The 15,000-nt window shown below is 43.6% G+C and overlaps 1 protein-coding gene across 5 annotated transcripts in view; it reads right to left on the bottom strand.

The window, feature by feature from the left end:
- LOC113804705 (ATP-binding cassette sub-family C member 3) overlaps positions 1-15,000 on the bottom strand; it is a 42,816-nt gene that overhangs the window by 2,412 nt on the left and 25,404 nt on the right. For all 5 annotated transcript variants that reach the window (XM_070115019.1, XM_070115020.1, XM_070115016.1 and 2 more), the window contains exons 9-30: positions 13,862-14,039; positions 13,354-13,522; positions 12,844-12,995; positions 11,462-11,599; positions 11,060-11,206; positions 10,647-10,731; positions 9,972-10,174; positions 9,531-9,707; positions 8,632-8,799; positions 8,193-8,373; positions 7,667-7,772; positions 6,665-7,004; positions 5,882-5,968; positions 5,463-5,745; positions 4,892-5,112; positions 4,025-4,205; positions 3,435-3,543; positions 3,000-3,126; positions 2,581-2,670; positions 1,688-1,840; positions 1,222-1,380; positions 615-781 (exon numbers count right to left, since the gene is read on the bottom strand). In XM_070115019.1, the coding sequence (XP_069971120.1) occupies positions 615-781; positions 1,222-1,380; positions 1,688-1,840; positions 2,581-2,670; positions 3,000-3,126; positions 3,435-3,543; positions 4,025-4,205; positions 4,892-5,112; positions 5,463-5,745; positions 5,882-5,968; positions 6,665-7,004; positions 7,667-7,772; positions 8,193-8,373; positions 8,632-8,799; positions 9,531-9,707; positions 9,972-10,174; positions 10,647-10,731; positions 11,060-11,206; positions 11,462-11,599; positions 12,844-12,995; positions 13,354-13,522; positions 13,862-14,039 (3,621 nt within the window). The remainder of the gene's footprint in view (positions 1-614; positions 782-1,221; positions 1,381-1,687; positions 1,841-2,580; positions 2,671-2,999; positions 3,127-3,434; positions 3,544-4,024; positions 4,206-4,891; positions 5,113-5,462; positions 5,746-5,881; positions 5,969-6,664; positions 7,005-7,666; positions 7,773-8,192; positions 8,374-8,631; positions 8,800-9,530; positions 9,708-9,971; positions 10,175-10,646; positions 10,732-11,059; positions 11,207-11,461; positions 11,600-12,843; positions 12,996-13,353; positions 13,523-13,861; positions 14,040-15,000) is intronic.

Consider the following 15,000-nt stretch of genomic DNA (forward strand, 5'->3'; position numbering starts at 1 on the left):
TTCTTTCCCCTCCCCTCATCTGAAGTTCCTACTCTTTCCCTAATGGTTCTACTTGCCTGAGAATTTCCCCACTCTTTCTCCTCCCCTCTCCAGAAGTTTATGCTCTTGCCCTAAGGTTTCCACTCGCTTGAGAAGCTTCTCATTCTTTCCCCTCCCCTGGTCTGAAGTTCCTACTATTTCCCCAATGCTTCTACTCGCCTGAGAATTTCCCCTGTCTCCTCCCCAGAAGTTTATGCTCTTGCCCTAAGGTGTCCACGCGCTTGAGAAGTTTCCCATTCTCTCCCCTCCCCTCATCTGAAGTTTCTACTCTTTCCCTAATGGTTCTACTTGCCTAAGAAAGTCCTCACTATTTCTCCTCCCCTCGTCTGAAGTTTCTGCTCTCTCCCTAAGCTTCCACTCGCCTAAGAAATTCCTCACTCTTTCTCCTCCCTTCGTATGAAGTTCCTTGTCTGAAGTTTCTGCCCTCTCCTTAAGTCTTCCATTCGTCTAAGGTTCCCCACACTTTCTCCATTCGTCTGAAGTTCCCCACCCTTTCCCTTAAGGCCTCTCTTCGCCTGAACTTCCTACACTCCCCTTCTTGATATCCCCCCCCCTCCTCTTTCTCCCCCACTTGCCTGAAGTTGGCGCCCTCCTCGTCCACCGGGTGCAGGAGGCCGGCGGGCTGAGTGCGGACGTAGGAGGCGAGGTGAGCGAGTTCGAGGGCGCGCCACACCTCGGCGTCGGAACAGCGGTCCAGCGGGTCGAGGTTGAGGCGCAGGGTTCCGCTGAAGAGAACCGGGTCCTGGGGGTGGAAGGGGAGGGTGAGGAGATGGTGAGGTGGAGGGGTGAGGTGGTGGTGAGGAGGGGGTGTGAGGTGATGGTGAGGAGTGGGTGACGTGGTGGTGAGGAGGGGGTGAGGTGATGGTGAGGAGTGGGTGACGTGGTGGTGAGAAGGGGGGGTGAAGTGGTGATGAGGAGGAGGGGTGAGGTGGTGAGGAGGGGGTGACGTGATGGTGAGGAGGGGGTGACGTGATGGTGAAGAGGGGGTGACGTGGTGGTGAGGAAGAGGGTGAGATGATGTCAAGGAGGAGAGTGAGGTTGAGGTTGGTATGAGGGAGTTGTTTCGTAAAGATAGTAAGGACTTCAGTGAGGATGATGATAATAATCAAGATGACAATAATATCAACAACGCAATAACGGACAAAGCAGAAGAATCCATAGCAGAGGCAAAACACGACTGACCTGCGGAATGATGCTGACCCTTCCCCTCAGGTCATGCAAGCCAACGTCAGCGATATTGACCTTGTCGATGGCGATTTCCCCTGCCGCCGCCTCGATCAGCCGGAACAGCCCCAGAGTGAGGGAGGACTTACCGGCTCCCGTCCGGCCCACGATCCCTACCTGCGGGGCGAAGGCAAAGGCCAATTGGAGTTCTCGTGGTGCTATTTTTTCTTCTTTTCTTTTCTTTTCTTTTTTCATTTTCTTTTTTTATTGTTACTATAATGTGTTATAATATGTTATCTGTTTATTATGTTTTGAATTATACTTATTGTTTTGAGTTCTTTCTCCACCTGCATTTGATTATTTCCGTATCTTAATTCCATGATTTATCTATGCATTAATATTCACATATTCATTTAGTTTTATTCATTGATACTCTCTACGGATTTCTATCTATATAAGGATTTCAATGCACATTCTGTCTCACTTTTTCGGCCGGTCTGAACGAGCACGTGATGCCCTTGAGGACGAGGTCGAGGCCGGGTCTGTAGCGCGTCTGGTAGTTCCTGAAGGAGACGCTGCCTTCGTCGGGCCAGGCGGAGGGCGTGTCGGCCTCCGTCCAGTCTGCCTCGCGCTCATTCTGTAAAAAAAAAAAAAAAAAAAAAAATATATATATATATATATATATATGTATATTGTTAGGAAATGCTAATGTTTAGTTCACATACTGCTTGAGCGTCGATAAAAAATTATATAAGAAGAACAGGCTTAATAATAAATGTGAATGAATCTATGATAATTATACATCTGCTGTTTTTAAATTGTGTATGTCGAATCTAGAGTTCTTCAAGTTCTGGATAAAGTTTTAAGTATATTGATGTGACGAAAGTGAATAAATGTTGTAATGGGAATGTTATAGACATTGCCAACATTAATCACAGGAAGAAAACAACCAGTACATCATATTTTCACTATCAAGTCAATGAATTACCTTTGCCACAGTTAAAGAAAATAATTAATTCATGATCCATGCTTAAGGTCTACAAGAAATTCAACACAAAATGAAATTAAAAATAGAAAAGGAAACATCGACAGGGACATGCCAGCTAAAACAAAGGAAAGGACGAACTGGTAACTCTCCTGTACGCTGAATTACTCCGAATCGCCAAGTCTCTTGTTATCCTCACTATTTGACAATTCATACATATGTTCACATGTATTTGTAGAACAAAATGTGTATAGAAAATTTCTTATGCCGTTTTAGATAAAAATTTCTTGCCATCACACTATTATTAATTTTTTTTTTCAAAATGGCGAATCGGAGTACTCCAGTTACCAGTGAGTTGCCAGTTCTTCTTTTCTAGAGTTTGTAGACCTCACCTCGAGGTATTCATTAATCCTTTCCACGGAGACAACGTTGGCCTCGACCTCGGAAGCCACGCGCACCACCCAGTTCAGGATGAGGTTGACCTGAAATGAGGGCGATGGTTATTTTAGAGGTTTGTCTCTTTCTCTAATTTTACTGGTACGTTTATGTAAGGGGCTGTATCTCTGTGCCTGTGTGCATCTCTACCCGTTTGTCTATATCACTGTTTCTCTTTCAGCCCTGCCTCTGTCTCTATCTCCGTCTGTATCTTCCTCTGTCTCTTCTTTCTTTCTTTCTCGCCCTTTTCACCAATATTGCCTGATTCTTCCTTTTCTCCCTCTCCCTCTCCCCCTCCTCCTCCCCTTCTCCTCCCACAGCTACAACTGCATCGCCATATCACACAATACCTTTACACTCTAAGACGTCTACTCACACTAATAGCGTAGGTGACAGACAGACCCACGACGCCTGAGCTGATGTGGCCCCGTCCTGCAACACCGACAATTGCAGCTGCGAAGGTGATTACATTGCCCATCATCTCCAGGATAACTGAAACCCACCTGAGGAGTCAAGGAAAACGTGTCAGGAAATCACAGGGGAAACTATGGTAAGGTTGCTGGACACCTGAAGTTGTTTTTGTTCAGATAATGTGATTCATGGACGTGTGTTGATTCGTCAATTGGTATATCTATTTGATTGCAATCATTGTTGTATCTGATTTTATTCTGTTTGTATATTTATTACAGTCTGTATGTTATGTTTTCGAATATGTACGTATGGGACATCTCTGTTCGATTGACATATTTATTTCCTTTAATTCAACAAATTATCAAAAACGTATACATATACTTGATTTTTTCGAAATTACCTATTCACTGCGGCGTTCGCATAAGTAGCTTTTAGAGAAAACTCAATCTTCCTTTGGGATTCTTCGTTGAATTCTTCTTGTCTCTTATAAGCTCGGATTACTGTCACTCCTGTAGGTAAATACTATTAATCAACCCTCGCTTCCTGAAAAGCTGTGCCTTTATTAATATGCACAAAATATACGTGGCTCAAATTTTACCAAACTTTTATTTTATTATAAGCACAGAATCGAAGCACGGGAGGCGGAGACTATGTGGCACAGAGATCACAAAACAGTTCATATCAGCGATTTTGCGATCGTTAGTCGACCCTATTCAAAATATGACTAGAGTAAATAGAATTGTTATGGCGACTAAGACAGGGGGAAATGGTTGAAAAGGAGATAAATATGGCCACATCGATAGATATTAAGACAAGGTTATGGACATCCAGGAGGGTCTTAAATATCCATATTCTCTATCCTGAAGATATTATCCCACAGACTCACCCCAAGAAAATCCTTTAAGCCTTTATTCCAGAACCTCCTTAGTGTCCATAATTCCACAACTCCCCCCAATTTTCTCAAAACCAAAAGAGCCCTCATCCACCCACCTTGAAGAGTCTCACCGAAGTGGGAATAAATAGGGGACTTAGACACAGACTCAATGCGCTTCATCTGCCTGGAGGAGGCGATGTAGATGACCTGGACGAGGTAATAGAGCAGCATCACAGGCAGGACGAAGAGGCCGGCGGCGGGGGTGGCAGCCACGATCACTATCAGGGTGGCAACAACCTGGAGATCAAGGCAGTGTGGGGGGGTCCTCGTGTTTACGTTTGTATTCATGTATACCTCTATACATACAGGCGTTCAAGCACATAAAACATGTGGATAGGATATGCTGTAGATTTGTAGATAAAGAGTTAAGTAGATATAGAAATTTGTTAAGACAGTTGTATGGATTTATAGTACAGACAAAGAAATTTGGATATATATACAGATTGACTGATATGAGGACCATACGTAACCATCTCCTCATGAAGTGATAACTATCGTATCATCATATCTAAATGTAGGCTTTACTTGACTAGATAATTCATATTGAAAATAATGCAAATCGATAGTCAATCTTAAATTACTAATTCATCCTAAATTTTCATTCTAATCTACTGCATCATATCAATTATCATCTACATTGGGTATTAGTGAATCCACAAGCGAATATGTTAATGGCATAGTCGTTTTACCCCTCACATAACCCAATTTCAACCTAAACAACCCTATTCATATAAGATATACCACCATTCCCACACAAAACAACATAGGTCTACCACAACCCACACCTATATAATTCTAAAAAAAAAAATCTCACTCTAGCCCCACGTAGCCCCCCTCCCCCCCAAATTTAAAAAATATGTATAATAATAAAATAAATAAATAAATGAATAAATAAATAATAACTGATTTCCTTCAACTCCAACCTGCATGAAACAACCCACGAAGTTCCTCAGATTGTCAGGGAAGGTGTTGTCCAAGACGTTGATGTCCTTGCTGAAGCGGTTGATGATCCTCCCGCTGGGGTTGGTGTCGAAGAAGCTCATGGGCAGACGCACCACGCTGTCCAGGAGGCGCTGGTGGAGGACCCGCGACGACCGGAGGCAGCCCAGCATCAGCGACAGCATCCCCAGGAACAGGAAGAAGGCTGGGGGGGGGGGGGGAGACATGAAGAAGACTGGGGTTCAATTTGATTTTGGTCTGGTTGACGATGGCGATGATGATGACGGTGACGATGACGATGACGATGACGACGACGTAGACGAAAGTGGCGATTATCAAAATGATGGTGGTGCTATTAATGATATAATGATAGTGATATCATGAAAAAATATGGGAATGGTCACATTAATAAAAACAGTAATAATAATAATAATACCAACGATAATGATTAACGATAATAATAAAATTGATAACAAAGATAACATATAACAACAATCTAAGACTCCGTTATTGTGTTACTATACCACGCTAGACCCCACCAAGAGAGCACCTTACCTTGGGCAATACCAAAGGCTCCGTAAAGGGTAAGAAAAACACCCCTGGAGACACTGGTACCCTCAGAGGTGCTATTCAAGCTGCCTGGATTCTTGTTGAAGAGAGAGGTGGTGTTATATCCATAAGTGTCGTTTACAGAAGTGGTGTTGGGGAGAGCAGCGTTGAAGACAGTGCTGGGATTATACGTGGTGTTGAGTGTCGAGGTGGTGTTGAGAGGAGAAGCTGTACCGACGTTGGGACTCGACCAATGCGACAGCCATATGTTGCTCCCTGCAATGCTTGCCTGAAAAAGAAGACTGACCATCTTAAAGCTTAAGGTCTTTATCTCTACACTTTTAAGACCAATATCTTTTCCATTAAATACATTTTTCTTTGGTAATATGTGACTACAAAACGGGATCCTGTTTCAGTCGACTCACCTGACCGAGGGCTACAAATATCACAGGTAAGACGGCAAGGACGACGCCCATTGAGCTCGCATACACCAGGTACATTTTCCGCGATACCTGTTGAATACGTGCGATATTTATTTTTTATTTTTTTGTAATTAAGGTGGCTGATTATGAATGTAATTCGTCTCTGTCCGTCGTTCTCTGTATCTGTATCTGTATCTGTTTCTAACTCCATTTCTGTCTGTCTATCTGCCTCTCTCTCTTTTTTTCTATGTCTGTCTGTCTGTCTGTCTGTCTCTCTCTCTCTCTCTCTCTCTCTCTCTCTCTCTCTCTCTCTCTCTCTCTCTCTCTCTCTCTCTCTCTCTCTCTCTCTCTCTCTCTCTCTCTCTTTCTGTGTGTGTGTGTGTGTGTGTGTGTGTGTGTGTGTGTGTGTGTGTGTGTGTGTGTGTGTGTGTGTGTGTGTGTGTGTGTGTGTGTGTGTTTACAAAACAAACTGATTTTAAGGGTATTCAGTATCTTCAAGATTAAGAGACACCCAAAGACGAAAACACCAGGTTCCTTGCCCGTCCCTCCTCCCCTGCCTCACCTTGCCCGTCCCTCCTCCCCTGCCTCACCTTGCCCGTCCCTCCTCCCCCGCCTCACCTTGCCCGTCCCTCCTCCCCTGCCTCACCTTGCCCGTCCCTCCTCCCCTGCCTCACCTTGCCCGTCCCTCCTCCCCTGCCTCACCTTGCCCGTCCCTCCTCCCCTGCCTCACCTTGCCCGTCCCTCCTCCCCTGCCTCACCTTGCCCGTCCCTCCTCCCCTGCCTCACCTTGCCCGTCTCCGAAGTCTCCTCCATCACCAACCTCTGCCCCTTGACCGTCGCTTCGCCTCCTTCAGACACGTTCCGAAGGTCCTCCATCTCCACACTCTTCCTCCGGCTCTTACTGCTGTGCAACGAAGTCCTACTCTCGTTGAGGGCGTTCTTCGAAGTCTTGACGTCCTCGTCGAAGAGGTGGCTGTAGACGCTGATGTCTGAGATGACGTCAGCGATGTCTCGTCCTCGAACGTTCAAGGAGGAGCAGCTGGACTTGCGGACGAGGTTTTGGTGGCGGGAGTAGGACTCGCTCACGCTCCGGACTCTCTTGTGGGGGATGCCGGTCGGGGCTGTGCTGGAGGGGGAGGGGGGGTAAGGATTTCGGGAAAAGGGAATTTTTTGATTTATTAAAAGTAGTTGAATTAATCTTTTTAACGAATTCACAGGATTTAATAGGATTTGCAATATAGTTTCACCTGAGTGTATGAGGTACAGGCTAATGTAGACGAACATTTTATACATTATTAACAATCAAAAAAGTTTCACAAGATCAAGCATTAGAAGACACCAGTGGATGTTCGTCATCTAACAATATATCAGGAAATTTATACGTGTCTGTATTTTAACTGTATTTCGATTGTATTAGGAACTGAGCACTTTAGGAGGAAAACTGATCTGTATGAACATGGTGGTGATTCAACGAAAACTAGAGAACACAGAATAATAAGGAATGTGGGAGTGGGAGTGAGTGAGTGAGTGAGTGAGTGAGTGAGTGAACGAATGAATGAATGAATGAGTGAGTACGTGAGTGAGTGAGTGAGTACGTGAGTGAGTGAGTGAGTGAGTGAGTGAGTGAGTGAGTGAGTGAGTGAGTGAGTGAGTGAGTGAGTGAGCGAGCGAGCAAGAGCGTGCGCGTGTTCGTGCGTGCGTGTATGTTTGCATGTATTTTTATGTGTATGCGTCCTTCTTTATCCCTCTACCGAACGGTGACCGCACGACCGTCCAAGGAAGCCTCACCTGCCGGGGTTGCTGACCGTGGTTCCGCTGGACCTGATGGACAGCTGGCGAAGGAGGGACTGAGCGCCTGGCACCTCGTCCAGCTGTTCCCGAAGCTCCTCTAGTTCTGCATAGATAAAAGGACCAATGAAATGAATAAATAAAAAGGTTGGAAAAAAAACTACAGATAACAGCGATAAGAAGAAAAATGATGGCTCTTTCACATGCCGACTAACATTAAAAAAAACAGAATATGAAAAAGAAGAAAATTGTTGGCAGTTATATCTGAGAAGACAGCAAACACATCAATTCAAGAGCCAGGCAGTCGAAAAATGACAGGTTTAGATGATACTTATATCCTCTTTTTTCCTCATAATTCTTTATCTTTTCCCAATGTATTTTTATAACTGAAAAAAAATTCTTTTTCCAACGTCTTTTTATGACTAAACAAATCATTTCTCCTAATTCTTTGCCTTTTCCCGACGTCTTTTTGTTACTGAAAAAAAACCTCTTTTTTCTCCTAATTCTTTGTCTTCTCCTCTCTCACCTTCCTCCCCCTCTTCGTCGTTGGCGTCGTTGATATGCTGAAGGACAAAGTTCGCGAAGTCGCCCTGCTTGGCCACAAGGTCAGGGTAAGAGCCTCTCTCCACCACCCGCCCGTCCCTCATCACCACCACCTCGTCCACGCTCGGCAGGAAGGTCACGGAATGAGTCACCAGGAGGCGGGTCTGGTGAGTCAAGGTCAGGTGAGGTCAGGTGAAAGGTCGAATGAGAGGGATCGAGAGGGGTCTAGGAGATTTTGTTTGGCATTTCTGTACATTATTTGGTGATATTCAGGTTACTACCCACGAAGCAACGTGTAGACGTATCTTACCTACATATATTTCATTCTTAATTCAACCTTTTACACAAATTACACAATTTCCTACCTTCCCATCCATAAATCTATATCCTATACACCCTACCCTACACCAAGAGACACTCGCCTTCCCTCGCAGAATGCCCTGAGGTCCAATAACATTGTCGAAGATGAAGCGTCCCACGTGAGCGTCGACGGCACTGAGGGGGTCGTCGAGCAGCACGATGTCAGTGTCGCTGTAGACGGCTCGGGCTAAGGACACGCGCTGCTTCTGGCCGCCGCTGAGGTTGATGCCCTGTGTGGCATTGAAGAGGATTAGTATCCAGTCTTTTGGTTCATTTTTATAAGTTTGTGAAGGGTTGTCTTCACTGTTACTGCCCTATTCGTTTTTGTTTTCTTTTGTGATAGAGAGGCAGGGAGGGGTTTTGCTTTAATCATTTAAAGAGTTGTAATGCTCTTGGAGTTCAGGCAATTATGTGGGGCCGTTATAGGTAAAGAGAGAAATATGTATATGTTACATATATCCCATTATGTGTGTGTGTCTGTTCATATATTCATTTAGATCGATATGCACGTGTACGCGCGTTTATATATATATATATATATATATATATATATATATATATATATATATATATATATATATATCTGTGTGTTAATAGATATATGTATATATATGTATATATGTATATATATATATATATATATATATATATATATATGTGTGTGTGTGTGTGTGTGTGTGTGTGTGTGTGTGTGTGTGTGTGTGTGTGTGTGTATGTGTGTGTGTGTGTGTGTGTGTATGTGTGTGTGTATGTGTGTGTGTGTGTGTGTGTGTGTGTGTGTGTGTGTGTGTGTGTGTGTGTGTGTGTGTGTGTGTGTGTGTGTGTGTGTGTGTGTGTGTGTGTGTGTGTGTGTGTGTTTATATATAATATATATATATATATATACAAACAAACACACACACAGATACATCCACACACACACACAAATAGGTTGACAGCTATACAGGGAATGACTAGCTACCTTTTCCCCTATCTCCGTCATGTCACCCCCTGGCAACATGTCCAGGTCCGGCTGAAGAGCACAGGCTTTCACCACTTTCTTGTACCTCGTTTCATCGAAGGGCTGACCCCACAGGATGTTGTCCCTCAAGGTCGCATTCTGGAGCCATGCCTGTTGGGACACATATGCCATGCGGCCCTGTTGGCGTAACAGGCAGTCGGGCATATTACTTGAAAGGAAATTTATTGAAGTAATCATATATAGGTTGTCAATTTAATAATACATTCATTCTCTCTGGAAATTGATAATTTTTTTCAGATTTAAATAACATAGTTAAACATTGTCTTATTACTCACAGCTTTTTACATTATCAATTTGTTTTCCACTTTTTAAAATGCCACAGTAAGTCCTACACCATGTAAATGTAAACCATAGAGCCTATCAGAATCCTTCAACACTTACATTAACCACAACCTTCCCCTCGACCTTCTTCATCTCTCCCAAAAGCGCCGAGATGAGCGAACTCTTGCCGGCACCCACGGATCCCACCACTGCCACCAGTTTCTTGTGGCCGATCTCTAAGTTAATGTCTTCCAGCCTCCACGTAATTTGCTGCTCACCGCCTTCCCAGCTGAACTGACCTCCGCGTATGATCACAGCAGCAGCTGGAAGGTAAGGGTATATATTATAGTTTTTCGTAACTGGGAGAAAGATTAATTTAACTAGTTTCTGTGAACAAGCATCATCAAAGGGAAAAGATATTTTTACTGTTTATTCTCTTGGTGTCATTAAAAGAGAATACTTCCAAATCAAAAATTTGAGCATGTTTAAACTCTGGATGATCTTTGGCATATGAAAAAATCTCACAATTCAGATACAAAAAAATATATAACTCACCTACCTAGGATTTGTTTCTTATATATGTATATAGAGAACGAAAGATGGATACATTTTTATTGTCCCTTGAATAGAATTTCATTTCCATATTGCATTGGCATTACTCGAACAAAGCTAAGCATCAGTGAAGAATATATTAAAGTCACAAATAACCATAATTTTAAGACCAATATAACATTACGAGGGGAGAACAACTGTATACGAAAAAATAGATTGAAGAATAGAAAGTAAATTACTTGCCTTCGGACCGATCCCAGGTCACCGCTGTCGGGTCCACTTCTTCAGCAGAAATGAAGTTCTGGACCCGTTTCAAAGCTACCATTGCCTTTTGGCCAAGAAAGATTGACTTGTTATTCATATTTTCTTTTTTTTTTACAAAATACATGCTACCTCAACTATAGCTATTAGTGTCCTAAGTCCAACATTCCCTTTCATTAAGAGAGACCAATACCTTTTCATTCCACGGAGGAAAACGGACTCATTATATAGTGCATCATATTACATGCATCCTTAAATAAAGGATAAGGAAAGTGCCTGCCGAAGATAAGAAAGAAAAGATTCATGTTTCAAGATTTACAGAAATAAATACTGGCATTCCTCAGGAGAGACTAGGCAAGAGGCAAAAACGAAACCAAGGTTACTGAAAGCATTACCTGAATAACCTGTGAGATGGTAGTGGGCAGCATGACAATGGGGAGTCTCATGATATCGAAGAGTGAGATGGCTACGAAAGCCTTTTTGGCGTCTAGTACGTTGTCTGGGGAAGCCAACAGATAGGTTGTGAATGAAGCTAGGGCAACCTAAGAAGAAATGGTATATATAAATAACTTTCTACAATCACTGATGAAGTTTAAGTGATCCAGAAATATCCTTTTGTTTGTGTATCTCGTATATATAGAAGATATTAAGTGTTACTTAATATATAACTATATTTGATTTGTTATGACGGGGAATATTGTGATAATATAACACAATTTGAAAATAATCCTGTTACATGAAAGAATTAATATAGTTTATAATGAATATAGCCAAGACATGAGGCTTTAATAACTTACCATGCATGGAGAGCTGTTAAAGATGAATGAGTTGAAAGCCTTGAGGAAAGCCACTTTCTTCAAGAGTCTTATTTCTTCATTCCTCACTTCTTTCACCTTGTTGGCAAAAGAGCCCTCCCAGGCATAGAGCTTCAGGACCTGTGGTTGCGGGAGGCGATGGCAAGGTGGTCAGGGATTGTGTGGGTAAGTGTACGTATTAAACACAAATACATTAGCATAACTGCTATAAGGATTCACACACACAGAGACATGCGCGCACTCACACACACACATGCGCGCACTCACACACACACATGCCCGCACTCACACACATGCGCGCACTCACACACACACATGCGCGCACTCACACACACATGCGCGCACTCACACACACACATGCGCGCACTCACACACACACATGCGCGCACTCACACACACACATGCGCGCACTCACACACACACATGCGCGCACTCTCTCTCTCTCTCACACACATGCGCGCACTCACACATGCGCACACTCTCACACACACACACATGCGGGAGCTCACACACACACATGTGCGCACCTATACACACATACTCAGGCAGAGATACATATTTAGTATTACAGTTAAGCTTCGTTGTCTCATGTCCTGTAAGTAACATTCACTATATCTTTTGATTGATTGATGATTTGCTTTTGAATCCCAAACTCCCATGCAAGGGGTAGCTCAGCACTTTCTTTCTCTTGACTTACCCTTATATTTGAAACGCATTAGGGCAGTGGTGTCCGCCCTTTTTACATATGTGATCCCTTTGCCGAACCTTATACACACTAGCAACCTCCACCACCCTACTAGCCTTTTTATTTATATATTTTTTAATTATACAATTTCGGACTAAAAAGAAAAAAAATCATAGTCTGTACAAGCTTTATTCTTCTAATTATACTGCAGTACTCCTCCAAGACAGAGCTTAGCATGAGCAGACGTGAATAGACTATAAAACTCTAGTAGAAAAAAATAGCTTGTAAAACCAGGTCAATTTCTATTCAACAAGACTTTAAAATACATTTGCATTCGAGAAGGTTTTGCTTCAAATTCAAACTTGACACAGACTGAGAATCAAATGAGTGAAGGCAGTTAGTCTTCTGTACTTTCCAGTAGGCTTTGCAACCCCTAATTTCAAGAAAGAAATAACTGGCAACTCATTTAAGCTTTTAGAGTACTTCAATACGACTAGTCTCTTTTTCATTCTAATTATCTGGCACGGTCTGAAAATTACAGCATTTATACAAATATTTCCAGTAGTTTTTTATTGAAACCTACCGCCCTCAAAACCACTTCATTATCTCCTCTCAAGAAATCGGAGTGACTTTACCACTGCTTTCCCTCCTGAGACTGATCAGCATGGCAGAGACTCACCTTTATCCCGCTGATGATCTCGCTCACCATCTTGACTCTCTGGTCGCGGAACTTGAGAGCAGCGAACAGCAAACTCTTCATCCTGTTGGACAAGTAGCTGTTCAGAGGCACGATCAGGAAGAGGACAGCGACCCCGGCCAGCACACTCACGCCTGCAGGAGGGAGAGGGCGAGGACTTTATTCGTGTTGGTGATGGTGATAAGAGGGGTTTTGGTGTTGGAATACTGGTTGGGATCATTGTTGGTGATTTTGTTGTTGTTGTTGCTGTGTGTGTGTGTGTGTGTGTGTGTGTGTGTGTGTGTGTGTGTGTGTGTGTGTGTGTGTGAGTGTGTGTGTGTGTGTGTGTGTGTGTGTGTGTGTGTGTGTGTATGTGTATGTGTGTGTCTGCGTGCGCGTTTGCATATGTATATCCGTATGCTTTTGCATATGAATGTTCGTGCACTGTACATATACAAAGTACAAAACACGCAGCCGTCATTTCCACGCATTCCTCCCCTAGAGAAACCTTACCCAGCTCCTCCCACAGGAAGACCATGGTGGCGAGGATAATGGCGGGCGCCCCGAAGAGGCTCCAGAGCAGGATGGCTGTTTCGCCGATGCACTGCGCGTCCACCGCCATCAGGTTGACGATCTCGCCGAGGGTGGAGTCCCGCCTCGCCGCCCCGGAGAGACTGAGGGCCTGGGGTCGGGGGGGAGGGGGAGGGGGGGAACAGGGAGGAAAAGAGAAGAGGAAATGGCTACGATAAAAATTGGGAATATATGAACAAACCATAAAGAAAACGATACTTTATCATTTCTTTTAAAAATCACGAGCAGGTTTGAGAGTGGATCTGTGGTTCCTGCGCGTATGTGGAATTCAAATCGAACAAATTGCAACAGGAACAACGAAGGGAAGAAACAAGAAAACATGAATATTCGCGTGTTTTCTTGCCCTTCCCATCGTTATTCCCGTTGCAATGTGCACGTATGTATGCATTCTAACTACACAAGGTGCTTGACCTCTCGGCCCCCAACTGACCTTCCTGTAAACCGCCGACATGATGATGGACCGAATCCGAACCGAAAGGACGGTGATCTTGAAATAAAACTTGTTCCTGAGGAGAGTCGAGACGATGCAGGACAGGAACAGAGACACAGCGTACAGGTAGCCGTGCCAGGGAGGCTGCTGCTCGTCCGCCATGAAGGTTATAACGAGGCTGGAAATTGAGGAAACTGAGGAAATTGGGGAAGTTCAGTAAACTGAGGAAATTGGGGAAATTGAGGAAATTGAAGAAATTGAGGAAATTGAGGAAATTGGGGAAATTGAGGAAACTGAGTAAACTGAGGAAATTGGGACACTGAGGGAATTTGGGAAATTGAGGAAATTGAGTAAACTGAGGAAATTGGGAAACTGAGGAAGTGTGTGGTTGACTATTCAATTATCCCAAACCATTTTATTCTATAAGTGTATATGCCACCCCGGTTAACTGCGCAGGCGTGGGTAAGCTGCACCATTATCATAATTTAATATGTGGTCATTGTGCAATATTGCATTCCAAATTTCAAACATCAATAAATCTTCTAGGACATTAGATAATAAAAAAAACATAGTACTGCATACCTCATGTTAGGTGGCTGTAACACATGGCACAGAGATATGATAAAAAAGAAAAGTTAGCTTATATTCTTCATCGACATTGCAAACCGTAATGAAAGCGGGTGTGGCCGACCGTAGACTTTCTTTCTTTCTTTTTTCTTCCTTTTCTTCCTCTCAATTTCTTTTATTTTTTCCTTCTCTTTCATTTTCTCTTTTTTCGTCTTTTTTTCTTTCACTCTCTCTTTTTCCTATATTATCTCATGTTCTTTCTCTCGTTTTTCTCATTTTCTTTTTCCCTTTCTTTCTCTCTCTCCCTCCCCCCCTCTCTCTCTCTCTTTTTAAGCCTCTTTCTCTATCTATCTATCTATCTATCTTTCTCTCACTCACCTCTCCCTCCTACCCTCTCCCTCTCCCTCCCTCTCTTTCCCTCCCTCTCTCTCCCTCTCACTCCCTCTCTCTCCCTCCCTCTCTCTCCCTCCCTCTCACTCCCTTTCTCTCCCTCCTTCCCTCTCTCTCCCTCCCTCCCTCTCACTCCCTCTCTCTCCCTCCCTCTCACTCCCTCCTTCTCTCTCTCTCCCTCC

The sequence above is a fragment of the Penaeus vannamei genome, chromosome 37 (assembly GCF_042767895.1).
Source record: "Penaeus vannamei isolate JL-2024 chromosome 37, ASM4276789v1, whole genome shotgun sequence".
Classification (NCBI taxonomy): domain Eukaryota; kingdom Metazoa; phylum Arthropoda; class Malacostraca; order Decapoda; family Penaeidae; genus Penaeus; species Penaeus vannamei.